Consider the following 15,107-nt stretch of genomic DNA (forward strand, 5'->3'; position numbering starts at 1 on the left):
GCCCATTGCTTTTCTGTTATAGGAACCAGTAAATAACAGTGAATGATCATTTCCTTTCCATCCTTGCCTTCTTCCCACCATTCATGATTTTACAGATCTCTGTGACACCCTCCCCTCCCTGTCATTCTTCTCTGAGCTCGAGAGTCCTACTGCACTCGATGTCTCTGCCTGCAGAAGCGCTTTTATCTGTCTTTGTCTTTTCTAGTTGTGCTGGAAAAAGGTTGTAGCATGGAGGGTGTTGGTCTCTTCTCCCAAGTAGCAAGTGATAGGACAAGAGGAAATGGCCTCAAGTTGCGCCAGGGAAGGTTCGGATTGGATATTAAGGAAAAATTCTTCACGGAAAGGGTTGTCAAGCATTGGAACAGGCTGCCCAGGGAAGTGCTGGAGTCCCCATCCCTGGAGGTGTTTAAAAGGTGTTTAGACAAGGTACTTAGGGACATGGTTTAGTGCTGTTAGTGAGTGAGGTTATGGTTGGACTCGATGATCCTGAGGGTCTCTTCCAACTGAAACAACTCTATGATTTTTGTAATATTGCACAGGGAAGAGCGCACATTAGTCCTGTGTTAGTTCAACTCTACATTAAAGCAGTAGGATTTTTGTCTTGATCTTTGCTCCTAAGAAAACTTTTTTGACTGCCAGTGAATACCAAGCTGCTGTTTTCAGAGAACTCAGTGACCTTGATCCTTCCAGACTGCCAAAAAGTAATTAACTGCCACTGCATATGGGCATTTTAAGTAGCAGAACAGAAAAGTAACAGTAAAGGAACTTTAAGAAAGTAATAAAAACCAGGACATGGACATCTGTGTGGTGAAGGAAACTTGAAAGTGAAGCCTCTACATTAGAAAAACAGCTCTCAAAACCGTGCGTGTCCTAATCCTGTAGGACCTATTTGCAGTCTTCTGGTTTTGCACAGCAAGAAAGTAAATACCAATCCAGAAAGGGAAATCTTCACATGTGCTTTTCCTGCTTCCCAGAACAACCTGCAGCCCTTTGTGTCCGCAAATTGTAACATTTTCACCAAAGATGAGATACTGTTTTCAGCTGAGGGAAGGACCACACTGTTCCTTGTTCATCTCTGGATGCTTTACTCTGTGTGACAATTCCTGATGACAATCAGCTGTGTCTTTTCAATGGTGGTAATTGATCTCCATGGCTTGTGGTACATCATGTACTGGAGATCTTTTGGTCATTGTTTTTACTGTGCTTTGACATGTTTACATTCTTACCAGGCAAACAGTTGTTTTGAGGGAGTCCTAGCTCAGGTTTCACAACAAAGGCAACTTTTGAAGTTGCTATATTCTGGGCATATGCAGCTTTAAGGAGAGTTTGTCCTCAACTTTTAAAAGTGAGTAGCTATTTGCTAATATACTTGGAATTGAAGGAGGTGCTAATGGAAAACGAAATTCTGTTGTGGTTCTGTAGAATTGCAAAATTAATCCCTCCCTTTTTCTGTTTTTAAATGCTTGTCTGGCATAAGACTTCAGCTGACGTGCGTTAGGTTTGTTTCTGGCTACTGTTTGCTAAGTTAGACTTGCTTTGGCTAAGTTAGACTTGCCAGGGTGATCGGTGACAATAGGTAATTTTCTGAATTTTCTTCTAGCTCTTTGTTAGTGGTTATGTCAGAGATACCAGTTCTGTCGTCTTAAGCCTGGATTTCTGCATCTAGCTTCAGTTATGTGTGTAAAACCATCCCCGTGAAAAATAAATACAAAATTCTGGTGCTGGAGTGCCACAAAGTAAATATGAGCATGAAAATAATAATTTTTCTGGTGCTGGATGAATGCTTTAAAAGATGGTTAATATCTCTGAGTTTGCTTAATACCAAAATGTGAATGGAGCAATGTGAAATACTTAAACTTCTAAGTTAAGAAAGCTCCATGTGTGCTATTCCTCACCTACGGGAGGTGAAATACAACCAGCTCCCCTGACACTTGCATCTGCCCTCAGAAGCCCCCGTTCATAAAGCCTTCTCATTGTAGATGCTGTATGTTTTGTTTAATATAATAGATGGCTCTGTGCATTGTTCAGGAAAAGACTTAGTTCAACTGAAGCAAGATTAATTTTGAAAAGGTTAAGGTTGCGTTTTGGTTTGTTTAAAAAAAAAAAAAGTCTAAAAGCTTGAGGGATGCGAAGTGGAGCTCAGTTCACCTCTTACAAGGCCTCAGCTCAGCATTTAGCTGCCTGATGTGCCCAAACTGCTCCTGTAACATCTTTCTTTGCAGGCAAACTGTAGGCCCTGAGGGCCAGTGAGTTCCTTCCTGTGCTCGTGCAATGGTTCATGCTTATGCGCCTCTAATCGTAACAGAGAGGATTTTCACCATAATAACTTCTCCCTTCCCTTCAGTAGTTTAGCAACGTGAAATGAATTTGGAGGTGAGGAAACGTTAGGTCTTCAGCTTAAATGTTGAGGGAAAAAAGGAGCCTTCAGTTTGTTCTCTAATGCTCATTAGACTACAGCTTTAAAGTGGCAAACTAATCCATTGTACGGATCGTTAAAAGTAACACTCTGGCTTTTGCTGATAGTACTAAACTGACTAAATTAGGTAGAATGGGGGAGGAATTACCTTTTTGCCACATCAGGAAGAGCAGCCCTTTGTGTGGGACAGGAGGGGACTCTGGCATGTAGAGAGACTGGAGCACAATGTCTGGTCTCTCTTGGTGCACCTTGATCTTGTGGTTGGTGTTTGGGTGCTTGGAGCCTGCCCAGGCCCCGGGGAGTCTGCAGAGTCTGGGCATCACTCCAGGCAAGTTATTTAGTGCGTGTCAGACCCCTCTTTTCCTACCTCTGCCCGGCTTTGTTTACATTGATGTTGCACTCTCCTGCCTCACGAGGTTGATGTGAAGGTGAAGTTGTTGTTTTCGTGGCATCCTAGAGCATCTATTGTGCTGTGTGTGGAGGCCGTGCATACGCATGGACTGGGGAACGAGTAGAACTTTTCTCCGTGATGGGAAATGGCTGTTCTTGCAGATTTTGCTTTTTCATGAAGCACAGCTTTTAATTTCAGAGAGTAACTCTGTTGTAATTCAATTTTATGTCCTGTTTTCATTGATTCACTAAATTCAGAAGAAGGTTTTTCTAATGCATTTGCACAGTGATGTAAATGAAGCTGTTGAAAAGCAATTTTAGTCAAGCCACCATTTGAATTGTGTGTCTGTTCCACTGGCCAACTTCACTGACTTTTAATTAGCCAATCATGCACAAAACTCATTAATGAGCATTTCTATAAAATTTCAGACTATATCAATATATTTATGCAGTACATTTTCCAGAGAAGTAGTCCTTTCTTTCTCTATATTGTTCGCTCCTGAAGTCAGTAGACTTCATATTTTAAATGAAGAAAATTATCATTTGCCCAGTACCTGACTTTTTATGCAAATTTCTTTTTTCTACAGTTCCTGTTCTAAAGGGAGAAGAAAGATTCCTTTTTCTGTGCTCTAGCTTACTGCTTCTTTCATTCAGATTAAAGAGGCATTCACTAACGTCACCAAATTTAAGCTATTGAGGCTTTTCCTATTCCTCAGTTGAAACAAATCTGATGAAGCTGTGGACTCCAAGCCTGTTGCTCTTCTTTAGCACCAGGACTTGATGGCAAGTGCATCATAGCTAAGTAAAGACATAAGATCTTTCCACCTGTCTGGCGTGGTGTGTGTCAAGGTAAGTAGCACCAGCTACTTGCAGAAGGTCTGAGGGAGATGGGGCCCACTTGTGTCTACAGCCAGCCCCAGCAACACAGAGAGCTACAGGTTGGGAGTCTGTGGTGTTTGATACTTGTAAGACAGAGTTTTACTTGGAAATAAAGCATTGTGGTGCAGCAGTTCCTGCTTGGAGAGCTGAGGCTGTTGAGGTGACTGTACTGCTGTACACCACACACTGGCGCAGTGTCTCCTCCTGCTCTGCAGGCATCTTGCGTCTTTCAAGTCAGAAGGACGTCTGAGTTTAACTGCTTTTGTGTCAGTGTTTATAGACTGAATCTTCTTGTTTTGTGTGGTTATTCCAGATTATATTTGTTCGTTGCCTGAAATGAAATTGTTAATGGTCTCTTCTGTGGATGGTTTGACACTAACATATCGATTTGCTTTGAGGGGACAGGAGAATCAGGCTCTTTATTTCAGGAGAGAAATACATAAATGCAGAGCTGCCACTGAAGTGATTTTTCTCTGTTTTTCTGCCAAATGGTTGGCTGCTGTTGCTGAGACAGATAAGTTTTGTGGGGAGAGGGAAGGCTGGACTCCGTGCGTGTACAAATTGCTTTTGTTGGGCGTGCTGTGCAGTGTGTCTGCCAGCGCGACAGGGCATGTGCAGGCTTTGCTGTGTGAGTCCAGCAGGCCCCTGGCTGAGATGGCCATTTAATTTTTCTTCTTTAGACCAAACTCCTTCTTCTAAAACAATGCAAAGTAGTTAAATGGGGTATGAACCCAGAACACAAGATCATATCCTGCCATCCTGCTCTCTGTGGGGAAAGGCATGGGAAGAAGAGATACTATGCCAAAAAAAATTATCAGAAAAGCAGATATAGATTGTTGCTGGACTGTTTCAGCCCTGAAAGCTAACTCACAAGATCATTTTTAGTGATTTGCTAATGAAGGAGAAGATACTGGTCTGGATGAATTATTTGTTGCTCACCTCCGTGGTGAGGAGGTCCCTTGGGTTGCAGTCCCACAGTGTGCAATCACAGTGGATTGAGACCAAGTTAGAGGGAGGTAACACTCTACTGTTTGTTGGACTGTTATTATTTTTAAGTAAAATCTTTTGCCATCTACTGGTAGGAATAGAGAACTTACATTTCAAATAAGAAACTCACTGATATGGGTCATATACAAAGTGTATTTCTAAGCAGGAATAACTCGCTAGAACAGTAGGAAATTATTCTGTCTTCTGTGGTAATCAGTTGGTAGAAACCTTCCAAGGGAATGGTGCGTGTTGTTCACATAGCATTTGAGACTATATCTCACTTAAGCACATAGTTGGTGAACAGGGCATTCATTTGTGTGCTGCTCTCGCTCGTTTGGGACTCCTTTTCATTCCACCCTAGAGAGGTGGATCCTGGGCTTGGCCAGTTTGCTGTGAATGCCTCTGTGGTGGCTCATTCCCTCCACCAGTGGGATGAAGAAGAGAAATGGAAGGGCAAAAGTGAGAAAAACTCATGAGGCAAGATAAAGACAGCTTAATAAGTGAAGAAAAATAATACCAAAAAAATCAAGCAATGAGAAGACAGTCACTGACCACCTCCCACCAGCAGATGGATGCCCAGCCAGTCTCATCACACAGTAGAGTTTGTGCAAGAGCTATATATAGGATGTGCCTCCGCTACAGCACTTTCAGGTAGCGATTCACCAGCCTTTGCTCCAGCTGAGGTGGTCCTTCCTCTATGTCCATCATTTCATGTTGCCACCACTGTTCCATCTGGTTAAGCAGCCACCCTCTCCAGGTGGGACAGGTCTTCCCAGAGCCTGGCTTCTTCCTGGTCCACAGCTTCTGCCATGACAGCCCCCTTGAGCCAGCACTTCACGTCACCTCCAATTCTTCCTTCCTTTGCTGGACTCTGCGTGTTTCATGGCTGGTTGGGTTTGGTTGGTGAACAGGCTAGTCTTCTTGTTCTTATCTATTTTTGGCCCATTTTCCAGGAAGGAACATGTGGACCTTCTTCACTGTCTTCCTGTGGTACTTTTCCCCACTGCTGCTGCTATTAGTATCAACTCCTGTAAACGCAAGCTGCGGTGCTGGCTTTTCATGGCTTCACCTCTGGACCTCAGGCATTATTGCCCGAGCAGACACCTCGCAGAGCCTCGAAATTCTCCCAGTTAGGCAGGACGGGTAGTACCAGCCTGAGTACCTGTCCAGTGCTGTCATCAGCAGTTCTTCTGACCTTCTCTCCTGAAGTCACTTGCCCTTGGCTTTCGTTGATTGTTGTGCTAATACTTCAGTCCTTGGGGTTTGGTGGTTGAAAGGGAGAAGTCAGAACATCAAAGCAAGTGGGTTTAGTAGTGTGGTTTTTTTCCTGAATGTTGACAAATGTGCTTTCCTCTCTCTTCCTTAAGATCAGTCATATCTGCTTGAATGCCTTGTATGCCCGTAGTAACTCCTGATTTGTACAGCAGGACAAAGACCACATCACATTAAAAAACCAAAACAAACAAACAAAACTACAGGTGATTCATCCCAAGCTTCCTTAAGATTTTTAAGAAGTCAGTCTTTTCTGATTATGGTTTGTTGTACAGTTGATCAAAATGGCAATTCATTTTGACACAGATTGTCTTGTTACTGGTATGCCTGTAAAATCCCACATTTTGGCATGTTTTCCTGGAACCTGTTTGAGACTCTTCCTCTCTGCAAACACATGTGGCTGGTTCAGCGATTCAGCAAGAAGGATGATGGGGTTGTCATGACAACCAGTTGCATGCTGCGAGAAAAGATGATGCCAAGTGAACAGCTTTGGCTGTTTATCACTCCTCGTTGAGTAATGTTCTCCAAATTAGACAGGCTTGTCTGATTTATAATTACTTGTCCTAGTGGCTTGCATTTTTGCTGCATTTGTTTTTGAGATTGCATTGATGCTTCTTGCAATGATGCTCAGATGAGACTACCTGCTGACCATCATTACTGTGAATTATAAGAGTAGGTGGTACCGTCAATTATGCTGTAGTATGTGCAAAGTGAGAAGAAAATTTGTCTTTGGGGTCCTTTTCTTGTTAAACCTGAGCAGCTTAAACACTTAAATTTGCACATCGAGCCTACTGCAGGAAATAAATGGAATAAAAATATTCGTTGCCTGTGTTCCTTCTATTGTGCTATTTAATGGAGAGTGCTCATTTAATTTTGTTTGCCTTTGCTCATTAATACAACATATCTTCCCCTCTCTTCCTGTGCCTTCAGTGTGCATATGGGGTGGGGGAGTAGTATGCTCCCTTTCGGATCAAATCCCGGATCTGCTGAAGTCATTGGCTTCTTCTCAAGAAGACTTAAGTTTCTGTGGCTTTCTTTTTGTCTGTTGGTGTGTTTTGGTATTGTTTTGGGTTTTTTGTGGGGTTTTTTGTTGTTGTTTGTTTTGGGTTTTTTGTTTGTTTTGTGGTTTTTTTGGTTCGGATTTTTTGTTTGGGTTTTTTTTGTTTTGTTTTTTTGTGGTTTGTTTTTGTTATTGTTTGGGGGTTTTTTGTTTCTGGTGTGGTTTTTTTTGTTTGTGGTGTGTGGTTGTTTTGTTGTTTTTTTTTTTTTTGCTTTTGTATAGGCCCAGAAAGAAAACATCTTTATTTCATGATTTCGGAAGTTCAGAAGAGGAAAAAGCACTTTCCCCCCATCCCTTTCCTTTTTAATAAAACCTTTTTATTCTCCTATCTTCCCAGTTCCTTTCTTGTACTTTCTCCTTGTGTGCCCAGAGGACAGCATCTGCAACACACGTGATAGATTGTGGGCCAGCTTTTTCATTATGCTTGATCCCAGCAATGAAGAAAGCTGTCAAATTTGAAGCTAGTGGTTTCCCATTGCTGCCCAAACACTAGCTCACCATGTTGATGGATCCTGTCACATCCCATTCTTTGCAATTTTTGACATAGGAAACTTTGTTGCAGATCTCTTATTTACAAACAAGGTACTTTTCAGTTTGAATTACTTCATTTATGTTGTGCACCCACTGCTCGAGTGTGAACAATGGGAGGGCCAGAGGCTCAGAAGTGGATTTAAAGATTTATTATTGGCCAGATTATTTTTCTAGGTTTGGAAAACTCTGAAAGTGTTCCTGTTTGGACCATCGTGCCTCCAGCCTGGACACTGAACGCTCCTTTTCGGTTAAATTTTCACTGTGGAAATATACTTTTGAGACAGTGGTAGATAACGAAAGTCTAGATCACATCCTGTGTTTGGATGGTATCCCTTTTCTATTTTCTATTTATATAGTGTAGATCAAGTGCTTGGAAGTATTGTTGAGCCTTGCAGACAAGTGGTCTCACCTGGTCATTCCGCTGCCATGCGGTGAAAGGAGCGCTCCTTAGCTGGAGAGACTGACTGAAAATCAGACACTTCCACCAACTCCAGTGAAGCTGCGTTTGCATCAGCCGAGGGCCGTGCACTTACATCTGCTGCTGCTTCCAAGTACATGACATCAGGCCCACATGTGGAAATGAGTCCCTTAAAAAGCAAAACACATACGTCCCTTTAGTGGTGCGATGGTACCTCTCAGATTTCCCTGAATATATTTGCTGCCTTGCAATGAGTCTACCTTGCTGCTCTCTCCCAGTTTTCCAAAAAAGTGCTTTTAACCTGTGAAATAACACAGTTAAAATTGTCCTGTGACAGAGGTGCTGTTACTGTGTACCTCCCAGGTACAGAATTTCTAGCACTCTGATGGCTCTGTACCGCACTTTAATTTACAGTCTCTGTTTTGGATACGCTGCCAACCTTGAGCCCTTGGGGACTGCAGTTCCTCTTGTTTAAGAGTACTCTTCTTGGCCATAATTTAGTGCCCTGGCTGTGCTGGTTGGTGGGATGTGTTTTCACCTGATGAAGAGTTGTGCGTTCAAAGTGCATGTCTGTTTTTCCAAGTACCTCTCAGTTCAATACGAAATTCATTGCAATAGACCCATCCTCTTGCTTGAGAGTGTTTTGTTCAGGAAGTAGGTCTGCTTGGCCTTTAGTGAGCCAGGTTTAAGGCACTGGTTCCTTAGTGCACAAGGACCCAAGCAGAGAGGCACCGACTCTTTGGCCTCCATCATAGCACCTTGTTTATCACCACCACCAAGTTCTCCTTGAAGTGGAGATAACACAGAGTTGCTGTTTTTATCCATTTTTGTTTATCTAAATGAAAGCAGAAAGTTTATTACTGTCTGTTTTAAATTATATTTTTTGCTCCCATATAGTTTCATTGCTGGCGCAATTTTCCTTGAGGTGTCAGTTATCAGCTTTTCTTTCTGTCACATTGAGTGATCTTTTTCTTCCAGTCCTGAGTAACGTGTAAATACACTAGTCATCTTCCACTACCTTACCTTCAGAAAGGGAAGAAGCTGCATGATGTTCCTTCTAGATGGGAGTGTTGAGATTTGTTGTTGAAATGATGTGGTGTATTTCCAGTCTTTATCAAGAAGAGATCCTAATTAGTTTAGCACAAGCACAATGGCATACAGCCAGGTTTTGGTACTAGATTGGTGATAAACCAACTTATGACAATGGCAGGTGGAGTATTTGTTTTGTTTTATACTGATAAATACAGTTTGCAAAGCACAGTGGAGAAGCCAGTTCTGTAGATAACAGAATTTGGTACATAGAAAATCAAGTATCTTACCAATATTCTTCTGTTCCACTGTTGTCATAACACCAGATCATCCCTGATTGAACATTTTACTTCAATGCTGTTCTTTTTTTTTTTTTTTTTTTTTTTGAAGAAGAGTAATTTTTGTCTCAAAACTTTAACACAACTTGCTGTTAGATTAAGAGTATTGTGCTATACTTTGCATTCCTGCTTTTCCAGAAACCACCTCTGGAGCTCTTGCCGTTCTCTTTCCATCTGTATTTGTTTCTAAATGACTGCCTTTGGCCTTCAGTGAAAGGGATTTCGAGCTGCGCCTGTAGAAGAAAGCCTAAACTAGTTAAAAGCTGCTTTGGTTTCATGGCATTTGGTCTTTCTAATTATGAAATATCCACTAATTACATCAGCAGAGAATGGTGCCGACGTGGCCAGGGGTCGCAGCTGGAAAGCTGCATTGTGTTTCGATAGCGGCCGTGCTGTTTGCACCTGTTGTGATGCTGCCGGTGCCACCTGTGCTTGGCGAGTGGCGACCCTGCCTCGCAGGGGGTGCCTCTCACCGGGAAACAGTCTGTGGCATCACAAAATGATGGGAAAATAAATGGTCTCTATTCACGGCACAAGTTTGCTCTGAAAGATCCCACTGAATGCTGTAGTTTTAATTTCTGTTTAATTGAATGAGGGCTAAGGAGTGATTCACAATGGCAGCAAGTTGATTACTATCTTTTCCCCTGAAACAGCAATGAAATAAGTGATAAAAATACTAGTGTTGCTAAAGAGCTTGGTTACAGATTACGTGTACTCTTCAGTGAATCAGTTATATTGTTTATTACAATCTCTTTTCAATTTCATAACACTGTTTCCTAGATCAGCCTCAGATAGTAAAATCATTTTGGCTTGAAATAAAAATGCAATTACTAACATTTCTAATTATTACACCAAACTTCTAGTATCTGAATTATAGCTACAGCATGGAATTTATCACTGCTCTATATCAGATAATAGGCAAAGGCTGACATTTGGAGAAGCGAATTACAAACAGCAACGTATTACATTATATGGGCTTTATCCTATCTTCTTTGGAATACAAAATGTGTTCACAAAGCTCTCCTAGCCAGAATTACTAGTTAAATATGGCTGTGTTTATGGTTTTGTGAAGGTACATCTCTGTTGCTAGTTGTTTCGAAAGAGTGAATTAATATTTTTCATTTTGTTTAACAGGCTTCATTTTTCCAGTATTTTTGAAGTTTTAACTGCTCTCATCAGTTATAGTGATACTGGGATGTAGGCTGTATTTGTTGGGTGGGGTGATTGTTTGTTTGTTTCTATTACGGGCTCCATGTTTCAGCCATTCAGACAAAAATTCAGACACAAACATTTATTTGTGAGTGAAACTTGACCAGACAATTTCAGCAAGTGGGAATCTTTTCAGACTGTTTTACTCCTTTGTGCGTTTATTAAAAACGAAAACAACTATTTCTACATTTTAAATAAATCTTTCTCTGCTACTTTTCTAAAGCCTTATTGGCTTTTTGTGAGTTACTTCTTTCTCTTTAATTTTAAGAGAAATAACTAACAAATTCCCTGTTTGGCTTTAAAGGGGAATGGTAAGGCATTTTAGGTGCTGCCCTCCCATTGGGCTCTCACTTCTGATTATTTCAAATTTTCATCATTTTTGCGTGCTTTTAAAAATGTTCCTGTCATTGCTGTGTTGCTGAGTCTCTGAAGAGATGAAGTGGAGGCTGTGTGGTGGAGTGCAGCAAGCAGATTCATCTCTCTGAGTTCTGCAAAGACCAGTGCCAAAGGCTTTTGGGGAGCAGCCCCGTGCCCCGTCATGCTGGACCCTGTACGAAGGGATTGCAGCACCAGCTCTACACAAGCTCCAGGTAGAGAGGAGGGATCTGGTTTCCTGAGGGACTTCTCAGGTCCTGGTGCAGGCAGGCAGTGGAGGCAGGAAAGCCCAGTGGAGTCCACTTTGTTTTTCAGTTTCCCTCAGATGAATTTAGCTTCTTGCCTTAAATCACATCTTTCATGTTTTTTATGTAATCTTCCATTTTAGTCCTCAAAATACTCTACCATGTCTCTTTTACTGTAATCTTTTGTGCCAGAATTATCCCATGCTTCTTCCATAATAACGTCGCTGTGAAAAGCCACTTTGCGGATCTTCCCCCATATGGACAAAGGCTCAACATCTGTCTTGAGTGAGACAGAACTCCAACTGAAAAATATCAGTCCTCTTTCTGCAACTTGTCCTTTCACGTGAATCTGCCTGCAGGAAAGACCAGCTGTGAACTTCTGACCATGTTGACCTGTAAGCCGGCAGAGCTGCATTTCAGAGGCTGGGTGGTGACAGCTCACACTTGTCTTGGGCAGGTTTCCAGGGAGCAGCTCGCTGAGGAGGACTGGCCGGCCCGTCTGAGCCAGCGTGGGCAGCTCTGGGATCCGAGGCGGCCACCCTCGCTAGTCACGGCTCTCGTGCACGCCGAGTTTGGACAGGGACAGACAGCAAGGTGAAGAATCGACTGCACGCTGGCTGCCCAGTCTCCTGCAGTGAGGGCTGAGTTTGACTTATCTCCAGAGTGTACGTAGGCAGCAGAGCCACCCTGTTCAGAAGGGTCTTTCTCCAGAAAAAGAGATGGCTTTCAAAGGTCTGCAGCGCTATGTAAATCATGACACCTGGGTAAAGGCAGACTTCATTCCTTTGCAGAGTTGTGGATTGGTTACATCTTCAAATGGTCTTTCCACCAATAAGAATTTGATTCTCTTGCTGTAGAGAGAAGTTACACAGATAATATGAATCCAAGTGTCTTGAGAAAACCCAAGAGAAGTATTTGCTTTTTCATACAACTTAGCTGCAGCGGCTCTCCTTATTCTAATTCGGTATTGGTTTTCTTACTCCTGTTGCTTTATGCATTTTGTATAAGAAATGTCTTACAATATAGCATTTCAGGAGATCATGGTTTACTGTAATACACATGGTAGGTAAACCAACATCAGTACAAAACTATACATTCTTTTTGTGCATCATGCTCTAAATTTCTGTAGTAAACCATGCTTTCTGTGGTATCAGAGCAATAATACTTTCAAAACCAGAGCTTTATGAGCAACCATGTGGTCCTGATTCATTGACCTTTCATCAACAAATCAGTGAAGAAGAGCAGGGAAGAGGCCAGTAGATGCCAGGTAGAACTTCACTTCCTGGGGATGACTGGGGAGGAATCTGAGAAAAGTTCTTGATCACCATAAATCATCTGCCGTTGAGGAAGTATGTAGGGCTTAGTCATCCACAGACCAGAAGAAACCATTTCCATGTAATGTTTTTACCTCCAAAACCTTGCAGATGTAAGTGAAGTTCTTAGTTTCAGATGAAGTCCGATATGTTCAGTTCTGTTTCCTCCTGAGTTTGTTCCATGCAAGTTGTTTGATGCCACGTCAACAGAATTGGATTGATGTACAGATACCTGCTGCTTTTCTCCCCATCTTGTGGCTGTCACTTTCTCTTCTACAAGAAAACTGGGATTCAAAAGGCCTGAATGTAAAAGGATATGGATATAGATATAGATTGGTGTGGTGCCTTCATTTTGTTCTGGGCACCAAACACTGCCCTGATAAGGGACTGTTCTTACACCAGCCTGTGCAACAAAAATTAGATGCTTTGACTCAGTGTCGTGCCATTGAATGCAGTTTTATTCTCAGAATTTTGAGCAAGCAGTCTTTTTGATGTTGCAAGTAAATCCAATGCAGGTTGTTTGATTGGTGTGGGGGGTTTTTTGTTTTGATAAGGTGACTTTAGTTAGCAGAAATATATGCTCTGCTACCATGCATTGAGAAGCATGTGTGAAGAGGATAGAGTACAGCACGACTCCAAATATTTCTTTGTATTCTGTCATTTAATGTACTTGAAGCTAAACTTTATTAGAAGAGCTAGTTTATCTGATGGTGTTAGATAGCTGCCGTATTAGAGCAGCTCTTTGGTAAGTAGTGTATTTTTTTCCTCTCCTTATAGGCCAGGTCAAACCAGGCTTTGTCACCTTACTTTGAGCCTCAATAATTCAGCATGTTTTTCTGGTGTTCATTTACACAGGAACTGTACAACAGCAGTGCCAGCTGTGCATCACTTGCATCAGAGGCAGACCCAGGGAAGTACTGTTCATGTCTTAGTAATTATTTTTTTTCCTTGCCTGTTCCCAGCAGATATATGGAGTGATCATTCATTTCAGACAGACCCAGACTTACCACCTGGTTGGAAAAAAATCAATGACATTGCTGGGATCTACTACTGGCATATACCAACAGGAACAACTCAATGGCAACGTCCCGTATCCATCCCAGCAGATCTCCAGGGCTCACGAAAAGGGTCACTTGGTTCCATTACTCCGTCTCCTACTCCAGAAACTGAGGTAACATACTGTATTTTCTTAAGGGCTGCATACTGGAAAGAAAATGGAAATAACTTTACGAACTTGCAGGTTTAACTGTTAGCTAAACTGAGCTTTAGCATGTGGGGCCGGATAACATCCCAAAGTGTAGCTATTTGTTTATAATATGTCGTAAGTATCCATTTTCTATGTGCATTTTCTAATGGCTGTGCCTCATGAAACACCCTAAGCTTTGGATGTATAGGGTGAAATCAGACATATCTCAGATAAATTAGACAGCCAGTACTTGATGAATATGAAACTACTGCAGTTCTGTAGCATGCACTGGAGTGTTGCTGCATTACATGGGTACAGGATACATAAAATTTTTGCACATTACAGCAGTCTTTTGGCCGGAGTCTTTGTTGGCACCTTCCTCCTTCTTAGTTCGCTTCGTAGGAATATTACACAAAGATACATGAGTCTTCGTTTAAGACACTAGTTCTGTTACAGGGTAGTTTCCATTGAATAAACACAAAGTATTCTCAAATGTAAGTCTCTTAACATCCTGCCAGTACAAAATATCTGCACAAGTGGATCACTGTGTTGCAATCAGTCTAGAAGCAGGACGAAATTCACCCTTTCTTCCACTTGTGCTGAAAGAGCAATATGTGATACCGCCTTTTAAAATAATCCTTTCAGGCACAGTCCAGGGGGTTGACTGATGTCATGTAAGTAAAAAAATAAAATAAATTATCAGAAAGAAGAGTATGCTTCAAAAAATGCAATCACTTTGTTTTATTATGCTGGGAAGACTTCTGTGGAGTTAAATGCTCATATAAAATCAAATTGTTTTGAAATTAATTCTTTTTCATACTAACTTTTCAGACGAAGGTCCACAGTTTTATGAAATCAAAGGAAGTCTTTGTACTACCTTTGAGTTTTGGATCAGGCAATCCTTAGGTTTTATTTATTTATTTTTTAAAAATATATTTAGATATGAGATTTCTTCTGTTCTTGATTTTGTTGATATATGCACCAAAATAGCTTAAGTGAAAGTTAAGAGGAGTTAAGGACATTCAAGTCTGTATTACCATCTTGACCGTGAAACTTTTATCCTGTATAGGCTTAAACATGCACATTCTTGTTCTTTATTTTAGAAAGATTGCTCCCACATGTTCATAAATGCTACTCGTAAGGTTTGCAAACTTGACCACAACATGTCAATTTTAGTTTACATCAGTCAAGCTCCCATAGAATGTACTGTGCACCAACCACACTGGAAGTTATTTCTGAGAGGGTTCACAGAGAAAAAGCAATTGTTATCATTCAGGTAGAAAACACGAAAAAAAAAATCCAGAAATGCAGAGTGTGAACTGCTGCACATGCTTCCAGGATAAATTCCTGTTATGTACATGTAAGTGATATAACTTCACCATTAAGTATTTTTCCTACTCTAAAATATGGAGAATAGGGCTTTAATTAGTAAGTTATAGACATCTTTCACAAAAACTCA

At 41.4% G+C, this 15,107-nt stretch overlaps 1 protein-coding gene across 17 annotated transcripts in view; it reads left to right on the forward strand.

Annotated features, from left to right (window-relative positions):
• Positions 1-15,107, forward strand: part of APBB2 (amyloid beta precursor protein binding family B member 2) — a 179,568-nt gene that overhangs the window by 99,102 nt on the left and 65,359 nt on the right. For 12 of the 17 annotated variants that reach the window (XR_010606085.1, XM_065633108.1, XM_065633110.1 and 9 more), the window contains one exon: positions 13,425-13,633. Coding sequence is in view for 16 of the 17 variants with exons in the window: in XM_065633108.1 (XP_065489180.1) it covers positions 13,425-13,633 (209 nt within the window). In the remaining variant the exon portion in view is untranslated. The remainder of the gene's footprint in view (positions 1-13,424; positions 13,634-15,107) is intronic. The other 5 variants (XM_065633112.1, XM_065633109.1, XM_065633116.1 and 2 more) reach the window with 1 other exon arrangement.

The sequence above is a fragment of the Caloenas nicobarica genome, chromosome 4, assembly GCF_036013445.1.
Source record: "Caloenas nicobarica isolate bCalNic1 chromosome 4, bCalNic1.hap1, whole genome shotgun sequence".
NCBI classification, from domain to species: Eukaryota; Metazoa; Chordata; class Aves; order Columbiformes; family Columbidae; genus Caloenas; species Caloenas nicobarica.